Below are 17,640 nucleotides of genomic sequence, written 5' to 3'. Positions count from 1 at the left end.
TTTCCTTTTACAGTCTCCTGTATTTCCCATAACTTCTTCAAAACCATCTTATAATTTTGAAAAATAAGTATTTTTTTTCCAAAGCAAAAATACTTTGTTTTTGCACATCATTAATATGTTTCTTTTGCACAATGGCGTGATAAGGGTAACATTTTGGCTTCCAAATGAAAGATTAAAAGGAGAAAATGGATGGAAAGAAAAGAGATTTCACTTGGTTAAGTCAGGGCTGGCCTAGGAAGCTGTCCCACTCACCTCCCTTTAGAGGAACAGCCCTCTCCTTTTGTTACAGAACAGAAGTCCAAGGTGGGGGCAATATTTGGCCCACCCAGAGATGCCAAAAACTGTTACAGAACAACAGGGCCCCCCCCCAAGGACGGTATACTAATACTGTCCTGACCACCTACTGGGCTTGTCTGTCTGCTGTCAGAGGAAAGACGTCTCTCAGTGCCAGAGATTTGTGAAAAAGAAAGGAAAGGTTTATTTAAAGCTATACAGACTTACAGTAGTGACCCAATGCCCCCATTAATATATCAAAGTCTTTTAGGATAACCACAGATGCCTGCAGTGCTTCCTTCTCCCCCTGCCCTAATTTGGGGTACTGTAACTCAGGAAAAGAAGCACGTATCTGTGTATTAGGCCACTGGCACCGTCTGGTGGGTCGCCATCCAGGCAGGCTCTCTAATTACTCCAAAGTCATGTGGCACCTTCTCATGGTCTACTGGCAAGAGTTCTTTGTACCTATTTTTTCAGGCAAAGTCTCTTCTGCTTCCCAGGCCATGGAGCCAAAGGGAACACCCCAAAGCTGTGTGGGCCTCTTCTACCGAAGATGCAGGGGTCTGTACTCTGCCAAAAGCGCAGGGCACTCTCACATGGCTGTCCTCCTTCTGGCAAAGCTGAGTGATACTCCTCTCTCATGGCTACAGTGTCTGGGTTTAAATCCCCATGCCCATCTTCCTCTGCACCCCCATTTCCGACTCCTCCCACAATCAGTTACACCTGCCAGCATTCCTGTATTATTCCAAGTTTACTGGGCTGCCATTGTGAGTCTGGGCAGGTATGGCCCCAAGTCCTGGAGCCCATCGTGTCCAAGTTCTCACACAGGTGCTGTAACTCAGGGGATCTCCCCCCAGTTACATCTTAGTTGGAAGTCGCTTCCATCTCCCTGGCTCGAAGCACGGCCACAGCTATTTAACGTGGCTATGCAACCAGTTAAAGGTTATAGATACGTTAAATGCCATCCCAGAGGTTAGCTTGGAAACTGTTGCTATGCAAAACAGCTCTAACTGGCTCTGCTCCATTTGTCCCTTCCCCCAACTGACACCTGTGGGGGGTGGGGGAAGGGGTGAGGACATCTTATATGTCTTTCTAATATTTCCTGGATATCCTGAGTTCTGGACCCCATTCCAAATTCCTTTTTGGGGCCCCCCTCTTGTCTGTGCCCTGTTACACTTAGAGGGAGCTCTCTCCACGTTTGCTCCTACATCTCAGCATGTCAGCAGTCATCTATCTCCCTCCATGCTCTTCCCACCAGCACCCAGCACAGCCCCACCGGGGCCTCGGGGTCCCTGATCCAGCACCGCACACTCACTGCATAGACAGGGAAGAGCTCCTGATTGTTCAGGTCCCACTCGTTGATGTGGGAGCCGATCTGGACCCCGGGGAAGCCCAGCTCCTTCACACAGCGTTCCATCTCCTTGACGGCCAGCTTGGGGGCCTGCATGGGCAGTGTCCCCAGACTGACGAACCTCCTGGGGTGTCTTGCTACCGTAGCAGCTANTAAAGGTTATAGATACGTTAAATGCCATGCCAGAGGTTAGCTTGGAAACCGTTGCTATGCAAAACAGCTCTAACTGGCTCTGCTCCATTTGTCCCTTCCCCCAACTGACACCTGTGGGGGGTGGGGGAAGGGGTGAGGACATCTTATATGTCTTTCTAATATTTCCTGGATATCCTGAGTTCTGGACCCCATTCCAAATTCCTTTTTGGGGCCCCCCTCTTGTCTGTGCCCTGTTACACTTAGAGGGAGCTCTCTCCACGTTTGCTCCTACATCTCAGCATGTCAGCAGTCATCTATCTCCCTCCATGCTCTTCCCACCAGCACCCAGCACAGCCCCACCGGGGCCTCGGGGTCCCTGATCCAGCACCGAACACTCACTGCATAGACAGGGAAGAGCTCCTGATTGTTCAGGTCCCACTCGTTGATGTGGGAGCCGATCTGGACCCCGGGGAAGCCCAGCTCCTTCACAGAGCATTCCATCTCCTTGACGGCCAGCTTGGGGGCCTGCATGGGCAGTGTCCCCAGACAGATGAACCTCCTGGGGTGTCTTGCTACCGTAGCAGCTAAGTCGTCATTTAAAAACTGGCACAGGTCTAAAGTGTCCTGAGGTTTAGCCTGGTGGAGATAGGGAAGGGAAAACCACATCGTTCAAAACCTTCTTTAGATATTTACTCTGAACAGTACCTTCCCTAGGCTAAAACACCTGTCACTATCCATGGCTTGCAACCCACGTTCCCACCCCCCCACCCCCCACCCCCACAGGAAGCTCAGGCACAGACTGAGATAGGCACTTGCTGCAGAAGACCCAGAAGCCAGTCATTACAAATGCAAAGGGAACCGCTAGTATTGCTGATGAATCAGAAATATTGAGGCTATAATTTTAAGGGACAGACATGATTACTAGGCCTGGCATCCCTACCCACTGTAGACAGGAGTCTGCAGGGCTGTACACCTAGGCACCCTCTCCCCGCACCCACTCCCTGTACCGCAGGAGGCTGGGCCTGCCCATTGCCTGACATCACCAGGGCACCTCCTTGTCATGTCTCACTGTGAGACATCAATGTGTTTGACACAGGGTGCAGCCAAGGGGACGGGGCCAAAAAAAGACCTGGAATGGTGTCCNCACTGTAGACAGGAGTCTGCAGGGCTGTACACCTAGGCACCCTCTCCCCGCACCCACTCCCTGCACCACAGGAGGCTGGGCCTGCCCATTGCCTGACATCACCAGGGCACCTCCTTGTCATGTCTCACTGTGAGACATCAATGTGTTTGACACAGGGTGCAGCCAAGGGGGATGGGGCCAAAAGAAGACCTGGAATGGTGTCCAGAACTCAAAGTGTGTAGGAATTTTGGAGAGACATAAGATGTCCTCACCCCCCCCCCCCCCCCCACAGGTGTGAGTTAGGGGAAGGGACACATGGAGCAGGAACATGCAGGGCTGTTTTGTACAGCCACAGCCTTGCAGCTAATCCATGACATGGTCATTTAACATATCTGTAGCCTTTGGCGGGTCACTTGGATATGTTAAATAGCTGAGGCCAGGCTTGGAGCAAGGGGAATGAAGTCACTTTCCCCCCAAGTAACTGGGGGGCAGGTCCCCTGAGTTACAGCACCTGCATGGGAGCTTGGAGAAGACTGGCTGTAGGACGTGGGGCCATATCTGCCCAGACTCACAATGGCAGCCCAGTAAACTTGGAATAATACAGAAACACTGGTAGGTGTAACTGATTGTGGGAGGAGTCGGAAATGGAGGTACAGAGGAAGATGGGCACGGGGATTTAAACCCAGACACAGCAGCCAATGGGCGGAGAGCAACATGGTTTCAACAGAGTTAGGATCTCCTCTTGGCCAGGTGAAAAGGGAAAACCAGTTTTGCCAGAATGGAGATCCCTGCAGCCAGGTGAAGAAGAAAGGCACGTGCTTTTGGTGGAGTGCGGACCCCTGCAGCTTTGGTAGAAGAGGCCCACGCAGCTTTGGGGCGCTCCTTTTGGCTGAGTGGCCTGGAAAGCAGGAAAGACTTTGACTGGAACTTGGTACAAAGAACTGTTGCCAGTGGAAGGTGCCGCATGACTTTGGATTAATTGGAGATCCTGCCTGGACAGGCGACACAGCTCACAGTGCCAGTGACCTGAAAAACGGACATGTGCTCTTTTCCTGATTTACGGTACCCGGAGTTGGGACAGTGGGAGAAGGAGCGGTGTGTGTGTGTGTATGCCCTTGAAGACTTTGATATTTTAATGAAGGCATTAGGCCTGAATAGCATTAAATAAACATTTTGTTTCCTTTTCACAAATCTCTGGCATTGAGAGATGTCTTTCCAATTGGCGGCAGACAGTAGGTATTAGTATACCGTCCTTGGGAGGGGCCCCTGTTGTTCTGTAGCAGTTTTGGGCATCCCTCGATGGGCCAAGTATTGCCCCCCTTTGGACCTCTGTTCGGTAACATGTTCATATACCACTCCTGTCTCTGTTTCTTGTCCCTCTCTCTCCGGTTGGCTGCGGCACTCACAGTTACCCTAGCAAAACGCTGATGCAGATGAAGTTTGCTTTCTTTTCCCCTAACTCTTCCTTCTACACCTTCTCACCCCACTGCCGGGAAATTTGACATTCTCCTGTAATCCCAGTTGTCTAGTCAGAGTGATACCCAATCTGATAAATTTAGACATACTGAGGTCTTAAGGGCATTTTTAAAGCCATAAATCTAACCACAGGAACAATAAAGACTGAATCACTAGTAATGGAATTATGAGCACAGGTGGGCACAGTAGATGTGAGCAGGTTGTATTTCCATTGCTCTTCAAATCATAATACAAGTGAATATTTACTAGTTTGAGCAGGTGCTTGGTGCACCCGCAGCTATGTACAAAGATGTTCTTCCACAGGCTCTCAGTAGTGCCTGAAACTTTGAGCACTCCAGACTTAATCACTTGGGGAAAAGCACCCAACTCCAGGAATCTTAGTTTGAATCACATATTTCCCTGGGAGAGGCAACATATTAGGCCATTATTATCCTTCCCACTTCAAAGTCATTGTCATCTCAGAATAAATTGGCTTGTTAATTACTGAGTAAGGCACTGCATGGAGCAGTCATCAGACAGGTAAGTTCTGACGGAAGTTAAGGCTGGGCTTAGAACTGCTCTGTCCAGGGGAAACGCACTGGGAGCTATATAGTGGTGTGCAGCTACTGGCTACTATGCTGGACCATGTGGGTCTGGAGCAAGGACAGGGTGAAGAAGAGTGGCCTGGGAGGGCACCCTGCAGTGAGAAGCTGAGGGACCCCATTGATCTCTGATGGAAAGAAGTGGAGGGGAGGTGGGTCAATGTCAAGACCTGAGTCATCTACCTACTTGCCAGACATGAGCCTTCACCCACCAATGAGATGGTTTGAAGTTTCACACTCACCCAGTAGCTAAACATGATGGGGACCGTGGAAAGGGCTTGCAGGGTCACTCCTAGACACAGATACAAAGAAAGGCGAAGTTAATGAGAACAGTAGACAGACACTGTTTTTGCATTTCCCAGGAATTCTCTGCCCTGGCCTCCTCCTGCTCTCCCCTCCCTAGCTGCCCCTCCCTGTGCCCTGTCTCTCAGGCTCTCTGGTTTCAGGCCTTGCCTCATTCCTCAGTCTTGGATTCTAGGAGGAGGGCTACAGGCTGGACAAAAATGAGATAATTTACAAAGAACTAATTGACCCCATTTGTCAAGGGTTATTTCCACTCCTTTTTTGTGAAGTTCTGTTTAAGCAAGTCATTTCCCCAGCAATCTTTTCAGGGCTTTTCATCTTAGTTCTTCATGACTAAATGTGTTTTTCAGCCACCTTAATTCAGCTCCTTAGTGGGTCTGGGTCCCACTATCTAGAGTGCTCAGAATGGGAGCCTGGATTTGGCTCCAGAATCCAGCATTTGGCAAGCCTAGAATCTCTTGTCTCCAAGCTCTTGGAGCTGGGGTATCAGGAGAAAGGCTGCCAAATGGAGGGTCGCTCCTTTTCCCCTCATACCCATGGCCAACCCACCAGCAAGACCTGTCATCTCTATTTCAGTTCCGCATCCACCCACGTATCCCATCCCCTGCCACTGCCTGATCTGGGCCATCAGCATCTTCTGTGTGGACCACTGCAGAAGGCTCTGATGGTGGTCTCCTACCACCATTCTTGTCCTCCTATGGTTTGTTCTGTACTCAGAAATCAGAGTAATATGTTAAAACTTAGATCAAGTCATTTTCTTGGTCAAAACTTCAAGGACTTTGTATCATACTAGAGTAAAATCCAGTCTCAAACATTGCCTACAAGGCCCCATTCAGTCTCTCCCAGGACTCACATAATTTTTGTTGGCTTCCTGACTTTGCTTTGGAATTCTTTTCTGCCCCAGGACCTTTGCATTCCACCAGCCTGGAACGCTTTGCTTCGGTTCACCACAGGATGGGCTCCTTTTTATGCTAAGGTCTGAGTTCAAATGTCACCTTCTCAGAGAGGTCTTACCACTGTTATCATTCCATCATTCTATTCCTTTCCTTTTCTGATAGTTAATTACAGCCCGTCATTTCTATGTTTACTTGTTTATTCTGTGCCTCCTCCTACTCGAATGTAAGCACCGCACGAGCCTGTGTTTCCGTGCCTTAACCCCAGCACCCAGCAGTGCCTGGCACATTGAACACACCCAGGAAACGACAGACTAGCTTTTGGTAAGATAGTATTGTTAAACATTGTCACAAGATATTATTTACATTTATTGATTAGTATCAAACAGATGAGTACTTTTCAATTGTGAAGCCTATTACATTTTACATAAAAACTTTCACTTATATTACTCTATCTCATTTCTCTTTTATAGATTAGACCTAAGGCCACACATTTTGAAAGTGGTGTAATGAGGCGCCTGTCCAGCCTTGCTCCTCCCCTACATCCTAGTGGCCAGCACTTGTCACAATATTTCATATCGACACAGTAAATTGTGTTATTTGTGTGTTGGTTGCTCTGGATACATATTCTTTGGTTTCTGGGAACAAAACGGGGAAAAACAAGTCTAATCCAGTTAGAATTCACATATTTTAAAATAGGGGGGTTTAAGAGCATGACATAGCACAATGTTTCTCAAATTTATTTATTGATTAAAATGGGGGGGGAGTTGCAAAACATTGTAAAAACAAATTCCTAGGCCCTCCTTCAGAAATTTTGATCTAGTGGATGGGGCCTGGAAAAAATGTTTAACCAGCACCGCAGGCGACCCTTATACTGAGGGAGATTTGGGAAAAGCTTCTGTGGTGGAACTAGAAACCCAGTCCCAGCTGCAGTCCCTGCTCTGCTGCTCTGCCCTGTGGTCCCAAGCAAACCTCTTAAACCCCGGCCCCCTTCCAAAACAATAGGTGCCACAGTGCCTGCCGCGTAGAGGTACTGAGAAGGGACTAACAGTGAGCAGGTGTGTGAAACTACTCCCGACTCCTCTGGGGCCTCTCAGCCTCCTTCCGCGTAAAGGACCGCTCTCCCAGGCCAGCCCTCACTTGGCCTAGATCCCTCACCAGTTCTGACCTCCCTGGATCTGTTCTAGAACTGGCTCTAATAGGAACTCAACCCAGTCGAGGACTTAGAAGATACTTACACGTGTATTATCTCATTGTTATTATTTTGGTCTTTCTTAGCTCTGTGTTGGATCTTGTGCTGAAGTGACTCAGGGGCTGCCAGTTACAGTTTCCTCCCTGTGAAGATGGCATGGATTGCTAGAATCTTCTGTGTTGGGCCTTCGTCATTTTTTTTTCTTATCTCTGCAGAGGTGGTAGGAGGTGGCTGTTTATTCCTTGGGGCCAGACTGCCTGGGTTCAAATTCTGGTTCTGACCCCTACAAATTAAATTGTGTGATTTTGGACAAGTTGTTTAACCTCTCTTCCTCGGGTTTCTTCATCTGCAAAATGGGCATAGTATAAAAGCTACCTCCTAAGGTTGTTACAGGGATTAAGTGAGTAAATACATGTTGGGGGCTGAGAGAAGTGTCTGGCACAAAGTACATGCTCAGCATGGTCATGCCTCCTCTCTCGGAGGTAGCCAGTGAAGGAAACGCACAGCAAAAACCCGAGGAGACGCTCTTCATCTAAACCAACACCAGTCATCCGAATCTCTTTTCCACCGGTTTTCTCCTTGAATGGTGGCGGGCAGGAGGAGGGCTAGGAACCTTGTTTCAGCTTTACATTCAGAGCAAAAGCTTGCTTTTTGCTGTGGGTCTGAGAAGCTTGTTCTTCCTCTAGCTCCTCTCCCATGCCTATGTAGTTCTAGAACAGGAGCATGGGCACTGTGTTCTGTGGAATGGTCTGCAGGGTGCTTCGGGCTTTCTGGGAAGTTCAATTTGAATGCCATTTAAATATACATTTAATTACTTTAAAAAAACTATAAAGCAATTCCTGGCCTAAAGTATCTTGCCCCAAATTCTAGCATGCCAGAGACCACTGCCCCACTTGGGGCTGACAGGTTAACTCATTTTGTGCAGACTGGAATTAAATGTCTCCTGCTGTCTCTGTGTATGTATTTCAACTTCTTATACATTTATCTTTGATTAAGAAGTGGTAGTTCTAAGCTGCTCTTCATTTGTGGGTATGAATTGCTTGTTTTCTGGTTTAAACCTAGACCACTGATGTCAACATTTAGGCCTGACAGAGTCGTAGTGGTGCGCGCCCTTTCACAGTGGTGAGCTACTCGTGAGCACGGCCCACGCGTGCCCAAAGGCTCAGCACATCCTTGGGTGGCGCCGTCAGCCAGGCAGCAACAAGAGAGCACAGCGTGGCTGTCATACTGTATTTCAGAAAGTCTTTAAAATCCTTTTGCATTGTGGAGACTTGTTTGCTTTTTAAACATAAGACAAGGAATGCAAAGCAGTCCTTAGAAATCACTAGTGACTCAGCTTGGCAACAAAAATTTCCCAATTCTCCTCTTTCAAATTTCTTAATTAGTGTTATTGCAGACTATTCTGAGTGTACACTATTAACTTTGTTTTTAATTGCTCCCATTTCCATCCCTTATATGTCCACAGGGACTTTCTGTGTACTGAACACTAAGACAATTGGAAGTAATTGGATCCTCAATCTGACTAAGCAGGAAATTGGCATCTTTACTCTGTGAATCCTAATTTTTACTGTTTTAATTGACTTTATAATAAGTGAATACTATACATTTAAACTTAAAAAGCTTCAAAATATCTGGCTGGCGTAGCTCAATGGATTGAGCTCAGGCTTGCAAACCAAAGGATCACGGTTCGATTCCTGGTCAGGGCAGATGCCTGGGTTGCAGGCCAGTTCCCAGTAGGGGACACATGAGAGGCAACCATGCAATGATATTTCTCTCCTCTCTCCTTCCCTTTCCCTCTAAAGATAAATAAATAAAACCTTTTTAAAAAGCTTTAAAATAATAAAGTGACACTTTTATATTTTTTATGCAACAGTATTCTCCTTTAAAACAGGGTCTACCTAATTTTTAACAAATTTAATCTGCACTGAAAACATTACAGTAGCAGGTCCCATGCGGCCCCCAGTGAAGCTGGAGCAGCCTGGCCCAGTGGAGAAAAGGCGGTAGAAGTTACTGTCACATAAATCCTGTGAAGCGGTCAGCAGACTTTTGGGAGAAACATGCTTTTATATCAGATGTAAAAATTGGTGCTATTTCTCGTGTTAAGTACCTGTTTGGTCCATTTCTCTAACACAGACTTCTGGATCCCAGCAGCTCTCTTGGACCACCCTGAAAACCTTCCCATCTTTCAGCATCTTTGCTTCTCCCTGGGGCAGAAAATGCACATCAGCAGAAGCTAACCTGAGTTTGCTTAGATTAATCCTTCCTTGTATGCTTCGGAACTTGGTTCTCCCCTAAAATTTTTAGGGGTTTTTACTTAATCTTCAATGAAGTAGAAATCTATTCATTGAACAGAACTCAGCTTTTCATCCTCATGCCTTAATACTGGCCTGCAGTTAAAGGGGTGTGCTTTGTAGGTATCAGTTGTTGGACACAGAGAGAAACAAGGTCATGGTCATGGCCTTTAGAGGCTTCATGACTGAGGATGGGTGGTCACCTTGTCTCTGTGAATCTCTGGCTACAAGCCCTGAGAAGAAGGCCCAGTGTCTGGAAAACTGCAGCTCACAACATTTTAGAATTGAAAAAGATCCTTGAGATAGAACTTCAAATCCAGCCCTCTGGTTTTATAAAAAGGCAACAGATGGATGGTGAGAATGGATGATCCGTCTAACAGAGCAGGGCCCACCGATATCAACGCCTGCAGGAGGAGGTGGGCACTGAAGTGGATCATCCAGCAGCATGTACGCAACTCGGGGCTGAGCTGCTGGCTTCCGCCCGGCACCATGCCAGCCTGTGTGCACCTTCTCCTAATGAGCAGTACAGGGGCCACAGGGAGTGGCGGTGCAAGGGCATGGCAGTGGCTTCTGGATCAGGCCTCCAGATCGCGATCCCTAAAGAGAAAGGAAAAGTTGTGGTCCGGGTCCCTGCAATCAGGCCTCCTCAGTTTCAAGTCCTCCTTCTACTACTTACTGTGTGGCCTTGGGCAAGTTAAATAGCATCTCTGAGCCCCAGTTTGCTCATCTTTAAAATAGGGATAATATTATGACTTCTCTTAAAAAATTATATAACTTACCTTAAAGGGATCCTATGAGCATGAAATGGGATAATCCATATAAAGCACTTAGTGGAGTATCAGACATGTGTGAAGTGTCAGCTATTCTAAGTACCAGTTAACAGTGACATGAGGCTAATTAGGGACTAGGCTATCCTGGTGTTCCCCCGCTTTGAGGGCTCACCACCTCTGGTGGTGCTTTAGGGCCTCAACATCGCCCTTGAGCCTCATGCGATGGCCAAATGGGCACAAGGTGATCAAAGGCCTTGAGCTTTGCTTGATGGAATCCTTGCCCTCCTCCTCTTCTCCTTGGCTTGATTAGAAGTTTCACACAGGCCTTGCCACAGCCTCCTTCTCCATCCTTCTACCCCATGGACAAAACCGCCCCCAATTTCTGCTTGGAGAGTTCCAGCCACTTTCCACCTTCAGGTGTAGCCACTCCTTCATGTCTGACTTGCACGGCAAGACCTCATATCCATGTTTTAATTTCTCATGGACTGGGGGGAAAGGTCAGTGAGCAACTGACTTGTGTAATTGTGATAGGGTCTTTACACAAGCAGAACCAAGTCTCTGACATTGGGACTCAGGATCGATTTGCCTCAGTTCTCATCTTTTGCTTACTTTACTGACATCTGAACAACTTTCCTTGGTTGGGAAATCTCCTGTGAGATTCTTAGTGGGGGCAGAACCCAGCCCTTCTCTCTAATACAGCCCAAAAGCCAAATCTGTGCCCTGTTTGCCCTGAGCTTGTCCAATCGGTGCTTGGTTTTTAATCAAGAGCAAGTGATACAAAACCACAGAACAGTGAACTTGTTCTGCCAGTGACCCCAGCAATGGCCCCGTGCTGCGTCCGTTGGCAGGGACACTGATGGCAATGTTCAGCGTCCAGCTGGGTGGGGGTTGGGGCAGCTGTTTAGCCAGGCTGTTGTGGTGGTGTATAGGCTGGCTGTGGCTTCAGTCACTAACACGGTTTCATGGGTTTGGTTCCCGAGGCACTTTGTAATTCTTGAGGGTCTTAAAATACTCACAACAAATTCCTTTTATACTTAAATTAACCGTTGTTGGTTTCTGTTGTTTGCAACTGAGAGCTGAGTGGCACAGACCACACACATGGGCTCACCTTTCCGTTTGGGGAAGGAGGGGGAAGGCAGAGATTGATGATGAAAGAGAAGGCTGGGAACGCACTTTCACTTGGCAAATTAAAGGTTTTCTTCTTCTTTTCCTTCTTAATCATGAAGTTTAATCACCATAAAATACCCTGAGGAGCAGGATCTTAGCATCCAGACAGACCTGGGTTTAAATCTCATTAAAGTACTTACCAGCCAGTGGTGTAACTGGCTAAGTTATGGGCCTTCTGAGTTAAGCCTCACATTTTCTCTCTGCAAAATGTTGGCTGCTTGACGTCCTTGAAACACTTTGTATACGTGAAGAAAATTTCACATCATGATTCCTCCTCCCTGAGGGAGAATCAGAATGCACGTTCCCAGCCTTCCTGGTGGTGAGGGCACTGGTGGGTGCTTGGGCTCTGCTGGAGGCGCCCACATGTGGCTTTGATTGGGAAGTGAGCACTGTGAGGAAGCAGGCACTATGTGGAATCTACCTTTTGGTCCGGATGCTGTCTGAGACATCAGACCTGGCTGGAGGAAACAACAATGCTTTGGTGTCCAGTCTCAGCAGCATCAGCACGCGTGTGAGCTTCCCGTGACCAGGAGTAGCGGCACTTACTTGTCTCTGCTGGAGCAGCCCCGTGGGTATGTCTGAGCCTTGTGTGCGTTAGCCCCACCTCTGAGCATGATCTTTGACTCTCCCAGCAAGTCTGTGAGCTGCTTTTGTAATTTAACTGGCTGGAGTGGGTTCTGTTATTTACAACTAAGAACGCGGAGTGACTCGGGAAATTCAATAATAGAATGCTTGTAAAGAACATACCAAGACAGAGAATATGGTAAATCAGTTATGGCCAGATTTTACTATCTACACTAGTCCCCACTTATCCATGGGAGGTATGTTCCAAGAGCCCCAGTGGATGCCTGAGACTAAGGAGAATGCTGAACCCTATACATACTACGTTTTTGAGATTTCACCATGCTGCACAGAGTGTCACACAACTTTAAACTCACAAATTGTTTATTTCTGGAATTTTCCACTCAACGTTTTCAGACTGTGGCAGGTAACAAAACAGTGGGTAAAGCAGGGCTGCTATCTTATCGGTGACAAGGGAAGAAATTGGGCCTTTCTGGGAGGTGCATGAGTGAGCCCGGGTTTAAGACAAAGCAGAGTAATTTAAATCAGGAATAGATCATTTAGTTCTGCTCAAGAATTTACCAACAAGTCCATGAGGTGGAGTGATTTGTCCAAGGTCATACACTCAGTTGGCATAGAGCTAGGACAAGAGTCCGGGTTTATGAAGCCATTTTCTATTCCATCAGGATGGTATTTGGTAATTGGTGTCTATCTAGCAGGCAAAACTTAATTGTTATAATTTCCTAATGCGTTTTGTTCTTATTGCACGTCAGGAAATCAGACTCACTGAACTTCTCTTCCCACATCCTTCATGCTGGATCCATGGTAAGGCAAATGAGTGAGAGCAACTGTCAGTGAAACTCCTGAGTGGAAATAACTACAGAGTAGGTGTGCCCCTATAATAGGCTTCCAATTCTCATTGTTCCTTCAGTCAGAATTTGGAGACCTGACAGCCATTGTAGAGAATCAATTCCTGATCCCTTTCACTTTACGGTTGGGAGCACAGTACTCTGCTGGGCTATAAATGCACCTCAGAGGTCAGCACTTGCTGCTGGGGGACGAGCTGGGGGGTGTCCTAGGCTCTGTTGTTAATGTCAACCTCAACATCAACCAACATCTTAAACCAAACTAATAAGCATGTAATTGCAGCAAGTTGCTCTAATTTATTCAGCCCCCCTCTCCAAAAACCTTCTATTTTTCCTCTAAACTCTCAAAAGAAAACCAATTTCTTATTTTTAATTAAAGAATTCCTCAACCAACCATCATTACCCAAGTAATCCATTTCAAATACACCACTAACACTTTTAGGCTAGAGCAGCATTGTGTAGCGTAAATCACGGTACAGCCAGGGTCAGGAGACCTGGATCCTTTCTGTAAACCACTGCCCTCCCAGAACCTCAGACTCTAACTGTAAAGTAAGTGATATCTAAAGTTCTTCCCAGGATGGCGTGATGGGTCACTCAGATTCCCCTTCAGGAATGAAGGACTTATTTTCCCAACTTCCGGGAATCTTGCTATCAGACTGCCCTTTGCTCTCAGCCCCTACGAGGAGTCAAGAAAACTGCCATGGCTGAGGACAGCTACCTCCCTCTAGGTCCTGCTTCACTTCTAAGGAGTAGTTGACATGGAGGTGTAAAGGGCCCTCTACATGGGCCTTCTCACACCACCCCAACTTGGGACAACTCTGAAAGTTAGCTCTCAATATTCTTGCAGGGCCAGCTGAGACCTCCATTTAGACTACATCACAGCTCAGCCTTACCCTCTGTTCTAGCCTGCTTCCTTCTCTTCCCTTTCACTGGGGTCCTTTCTAAGAGAATTTCCCGATAAACCTCCTGTACCCTAATCTCTGCCTCAGAGCCTGATTCCCAGAGAACCTAACCTATGACATTTCTGATGCTTAACTTATAGTTCTAATACTATCTGTGAATAAGTTCAAATATGGGTAGTATTTCAAATGTCTAGTACTTTGTGTATCATTAAAAATGGATTTTCAAACTCAGTATTTCACACTGGGTTTCCATTCTTACCCTCTTACCCCAGTGCTCACTCAGGCTATCTGTCTAGATCATGCAAGCTACCATGCTGCTTGGGTTTGGGATGCAGAGTTGTCAGAAATGGCCCAGACACTGTCACCAGGGAGCGACCTCTGCTATCAATCCAACTTTCACATTCCCAGGTTCTGATGGACAGCTCCATGGGAGGGATCACGACTATGACAACCATCTCTCTTCCAGACATACTCGCCCTCCTGGCTTGGCTGCTTCCGTCCTTGATACTTGTGCATTATCTTTCTCTGCCCTCTGAGACAAGATCATTTTTTCACATCCTCCTGCCTAACATTGCCATTCAATCCATTTCCCAAAACCATTGATTCAACCTCCAGAATAGATTCTAAATCGTTGTTTTCCTCCATCTTCACAGCTATAGCCCTGGTCCAGGTTCCACCCTCTTTCACCTGAAGGATGACTCCAGCCTCCAGCCTTTCTTTCTACCTCCCCCCTTGCTCTCTTCTTCAACCCAGTCTCCACAAAACAGCCAGAGTCGACTTTTAAAACCCTAAGTCAGGGTTTTTGGTCAAGATGGTGTGTAGGAAAATATGGTACTTGCATTTTTACACAACAATATCAAAATTACAATGAAATTACAGAACAACCGTCATTCAGAATAGCCTGAAATCTAGCTGAACAGAAGTCGTACAACTAGGGATATAAAGATGAAGCCACACTGAGGCTAGTAGGAGACTAGCAGGAGGGGCAAAGATACAAGAGGGGCTGGTCCCACACCCATGTGTGGTGGATAAAAATCAGGAGGGACATCTCAGCTATGGAGGTCTCCCCTGAGGAGTGAGGGGTCCTGGGCCCACACCAGGCACCCTGGTCCTGGGTTCCTGTGCTGGGAAGGGAAGTCCCCACAATTTCTGGCTGTGAAAACCAGCAGAGATTGTGGCTGAGTGAGACAAAGGGTTGCTGGATTTTCAGGCAGTTCATCTTAAAGAGCCCACACATGGACTTACTCAGATTCACTCTCTCTGAGGCCCAGTGCTAGGGCAGCAACTAGAAAGGCACCAGGAATACAGAGGGAGGAACTGAACTGTCTGGCATCAGAAGGAGAGTTGGAGCGGCAGCTTTCTCTCAGGCAGAAGTGCTGGCAGAGGCCATTGTTCCTTTGATGAGCCTTCCTCTGACGGAACCAGCAGCCCGGCACACTATCTGAGTCTCCATCAACCTGTCTATCAGTATTCATTCCACAATGGTGATTCGCTGAGACCCCGCCCTACCCAACTTTCCAGCTCACCAGAGTTGTGTCCAGTGACTTTTCCATATGAATGACCTGATTTCTTTCCTGAAATCTCTCAGATAAGCAGCATCTGGCCTCAGTGTGCCCATACCTCTCACTAAATGGCTCCAGGCCTGGCACTAGTCGCAGCCAGCCTTGGTTCACAGCTTCGCCTTTTCTGTGTACCTCCAAACCCAGCACAAATAGCAGTCATCTTCAGATTGCTTTGTAGCTTATGACAGGTGGTGACTGACCTTGGCCTACATCTCCCAGGAGGCCCCAGAGCTGGTGCACCCAGTGGACAGCCTCAGACCACATCAAAGCATCTCCACCCAACTGCCTTCACAAGTGGCACACTCAGGGGCAGATTCAGCAGGCACCAGAACCCCACTGAAATAAGTCCTGCTCTGTGGGGTAGGCTCCTGCATAGGTGATCCTATATGGTGGTTGCAGCCAGTCCTTGCTGCCAATCAGCCTGGGGTTTACTCCTTTCCATTAACATGCCAACAGCAATCAAGGCTTTACTACAACAGGAGTGTATACTCAGCCCGCAAGGAGTATGTGTGTGGCACACCTGAGTACCCTGGCTTGGGTGTATGGGGAGACTGTGCCATTGGACCCAATAGGACACCTACTACATTAGGCCATTCTACCAAGCCTGGGAGATGTAGCAACTCTACCTATACATAGAAACAAACAGAGGGAGGCTGCCAAAATCAGAAGAAAAAGAGACATGTAACAAATGAAGGAACAGAAAAAACTCCAGAAAAGGAACTAAACAAAATGGAGTCAAGCAATTTACTAGATGCAGAGTTAAAAAACACTGATTATAAAGATGCTCAATGAACTTAGGGGAAAAGTAGATTAACTTACTGAGTACTTCAACAGCATAAAAAAGGACATGGAAACCACAAAAAAATCCAGTCAGAAATGAAAGATACACTAATTAAAATGAAGAATAATTTACAGAGTCAACAGTAGAGTAGATGAAGTTTGAAGTCAGATCAGTGACCTGGAATATAAGGAAGCAAAAAACACCTAATCAGAATAGCAAAAAAAAAAAAAAAAGCAAAAATGAGGATTGTGTAAGGAACCTCTGGGACAACTTCAAATGTACCAACATTCACATTATGTGGAGGCCAGAAGAAGAGAGAGAGCAAGAAACTGAAAACCTACTTGGAAAATAATGATGGAAAACTTCCCTAACCTGGTAAATGAAATAGATATACAAGTCTAGGAGGCACAGAGAGTTCCAAACAAGATGAACCCAAAGAGGCTCACACCAAGACACAACATAATTGAAATAACAAAGGCTAGAGACAAAGAGAATCTTAAACGCAGCAAGAGAAAAGCAGGTTAGTTACTTAAAAGGAAGCTACCAAAAAACTTTTAGCTGATTTCTCAAGAGAAAATTTGCAGGCCAGAAAGGATTGGCAGGAAATATTCAAAGTGATGAAAAACAGGGGCCTACAACCAAGGTTACTCTACCCAGCAAAGCTATCATTTAGAATTGAAGGACAGATAAAGAGCTTCCCAGACAAGAAAAGTCTAAAGGATTTCAGCACCACAAAACCAGCGTAACATGAAATGTTAAAGGGTGTTCTTTAAGAAGAAGAAGAAAAAAAAGTTAAAAAGTTATGAATAATAAAATGGCAGTAAATACATATTTATCAATGATTGAATTTAAAAAATAAAACAAATGAATAAGCAGAATAGGAACAGACTCACAGATACAGAGGACATTTTGATGACTGCCAGATGGGAGGAGGGTTGGGGAGGTGGGTGAAAAGGTGAAGAGATTAAGAAGCACAATATGGTTGTTACAGAGTAGTCATGGGGACTTCCAGTTAAGATGGAGGCATAAGTAGAAATGCTTCACCTCCTTGAACAACCATAGGAAGAATCACAAATAACCTGAAAACAAAATACAACCAGAACTGCCAGAAAATTGAACTGTATGGAAGTGCGACAAGCAAGGATTTAAAGAAAATGTATTAATCCAGATGGGTAGGAGGGGCAGAAACAGGGAGCTGGGGCAAAGAGGACACAGTATGACAGTGGCAAGGCAGTGTGGGCAAAGTGGCAGCAGGTGGAATGGGTGGCCCTACATTCACGTGTGGTAGAGAAGTTTCAGGAGGGATAACTTGGGAGTGAGCAATCTCAGCCCCAGGACAGATTGTGCAACCCAGGGTTCCTGCACTGGGAAAATAATGCATCACGACTTCTGGCTGTAAGAACCACTGGGGGTTGG

The 17,640-nt window shown here is 46.7% G+C and overlaps 1 protein-coding gene across 1 annotated transcript in view; it reads right to left on the bottom strand.

The window, feature by feature from the left end:
- ACMSD (aminocarboxymuconate semialdehyde decarboxylase) overlaps positions 1-17,640 on the bottom strand; it is a 72,610-nt gene that overhangs the window by 42,096 nt on the left and 12,874 nt on the right. Inside the window, exons 3-6 of the mRNA XM_037069125.1 lie at positions 9,432-9,528; positions 5,179-5,228; positions 2,313-2,392; positions 1,589-1,745 (exon numbers count right to left, since the gene is read on the bottom strand). Coding sequence (XP_036925020.1) covers positions 1,589-1,745; positions 2,313-2,392; positions 5,179-5,228; positions 9,432-9,528 — 384 coding nt within the window. The remainder of the gene's footprint in view (positions 1-1,588; positions 1,746-2,312; positions 2,393-5,178; positions 5,229-9,431; positions 9,529-17,640) is intronic.

The sequence above is a fragment of the Sturnira hondurensis genome, unplaced genomic scaffold (assembly GCF_014824575.4).
Source record: "Sturnira hondurensis isolate 20B ecotype Veracruz unplaced genomic scaffold, ASM1482457v3 Scaffold0000256, whole genome shotgun sequence".
NCBI classification, from domain to species: Eukaryota; Metazoa; Chordata; class Mammalia; order Chiroptera; family Phyllostomidae; genus Sturnira; species Sturnira hondurensis.
This window is presented reverse-complemented; position numbering and strand designations above follow the sequence as displayed.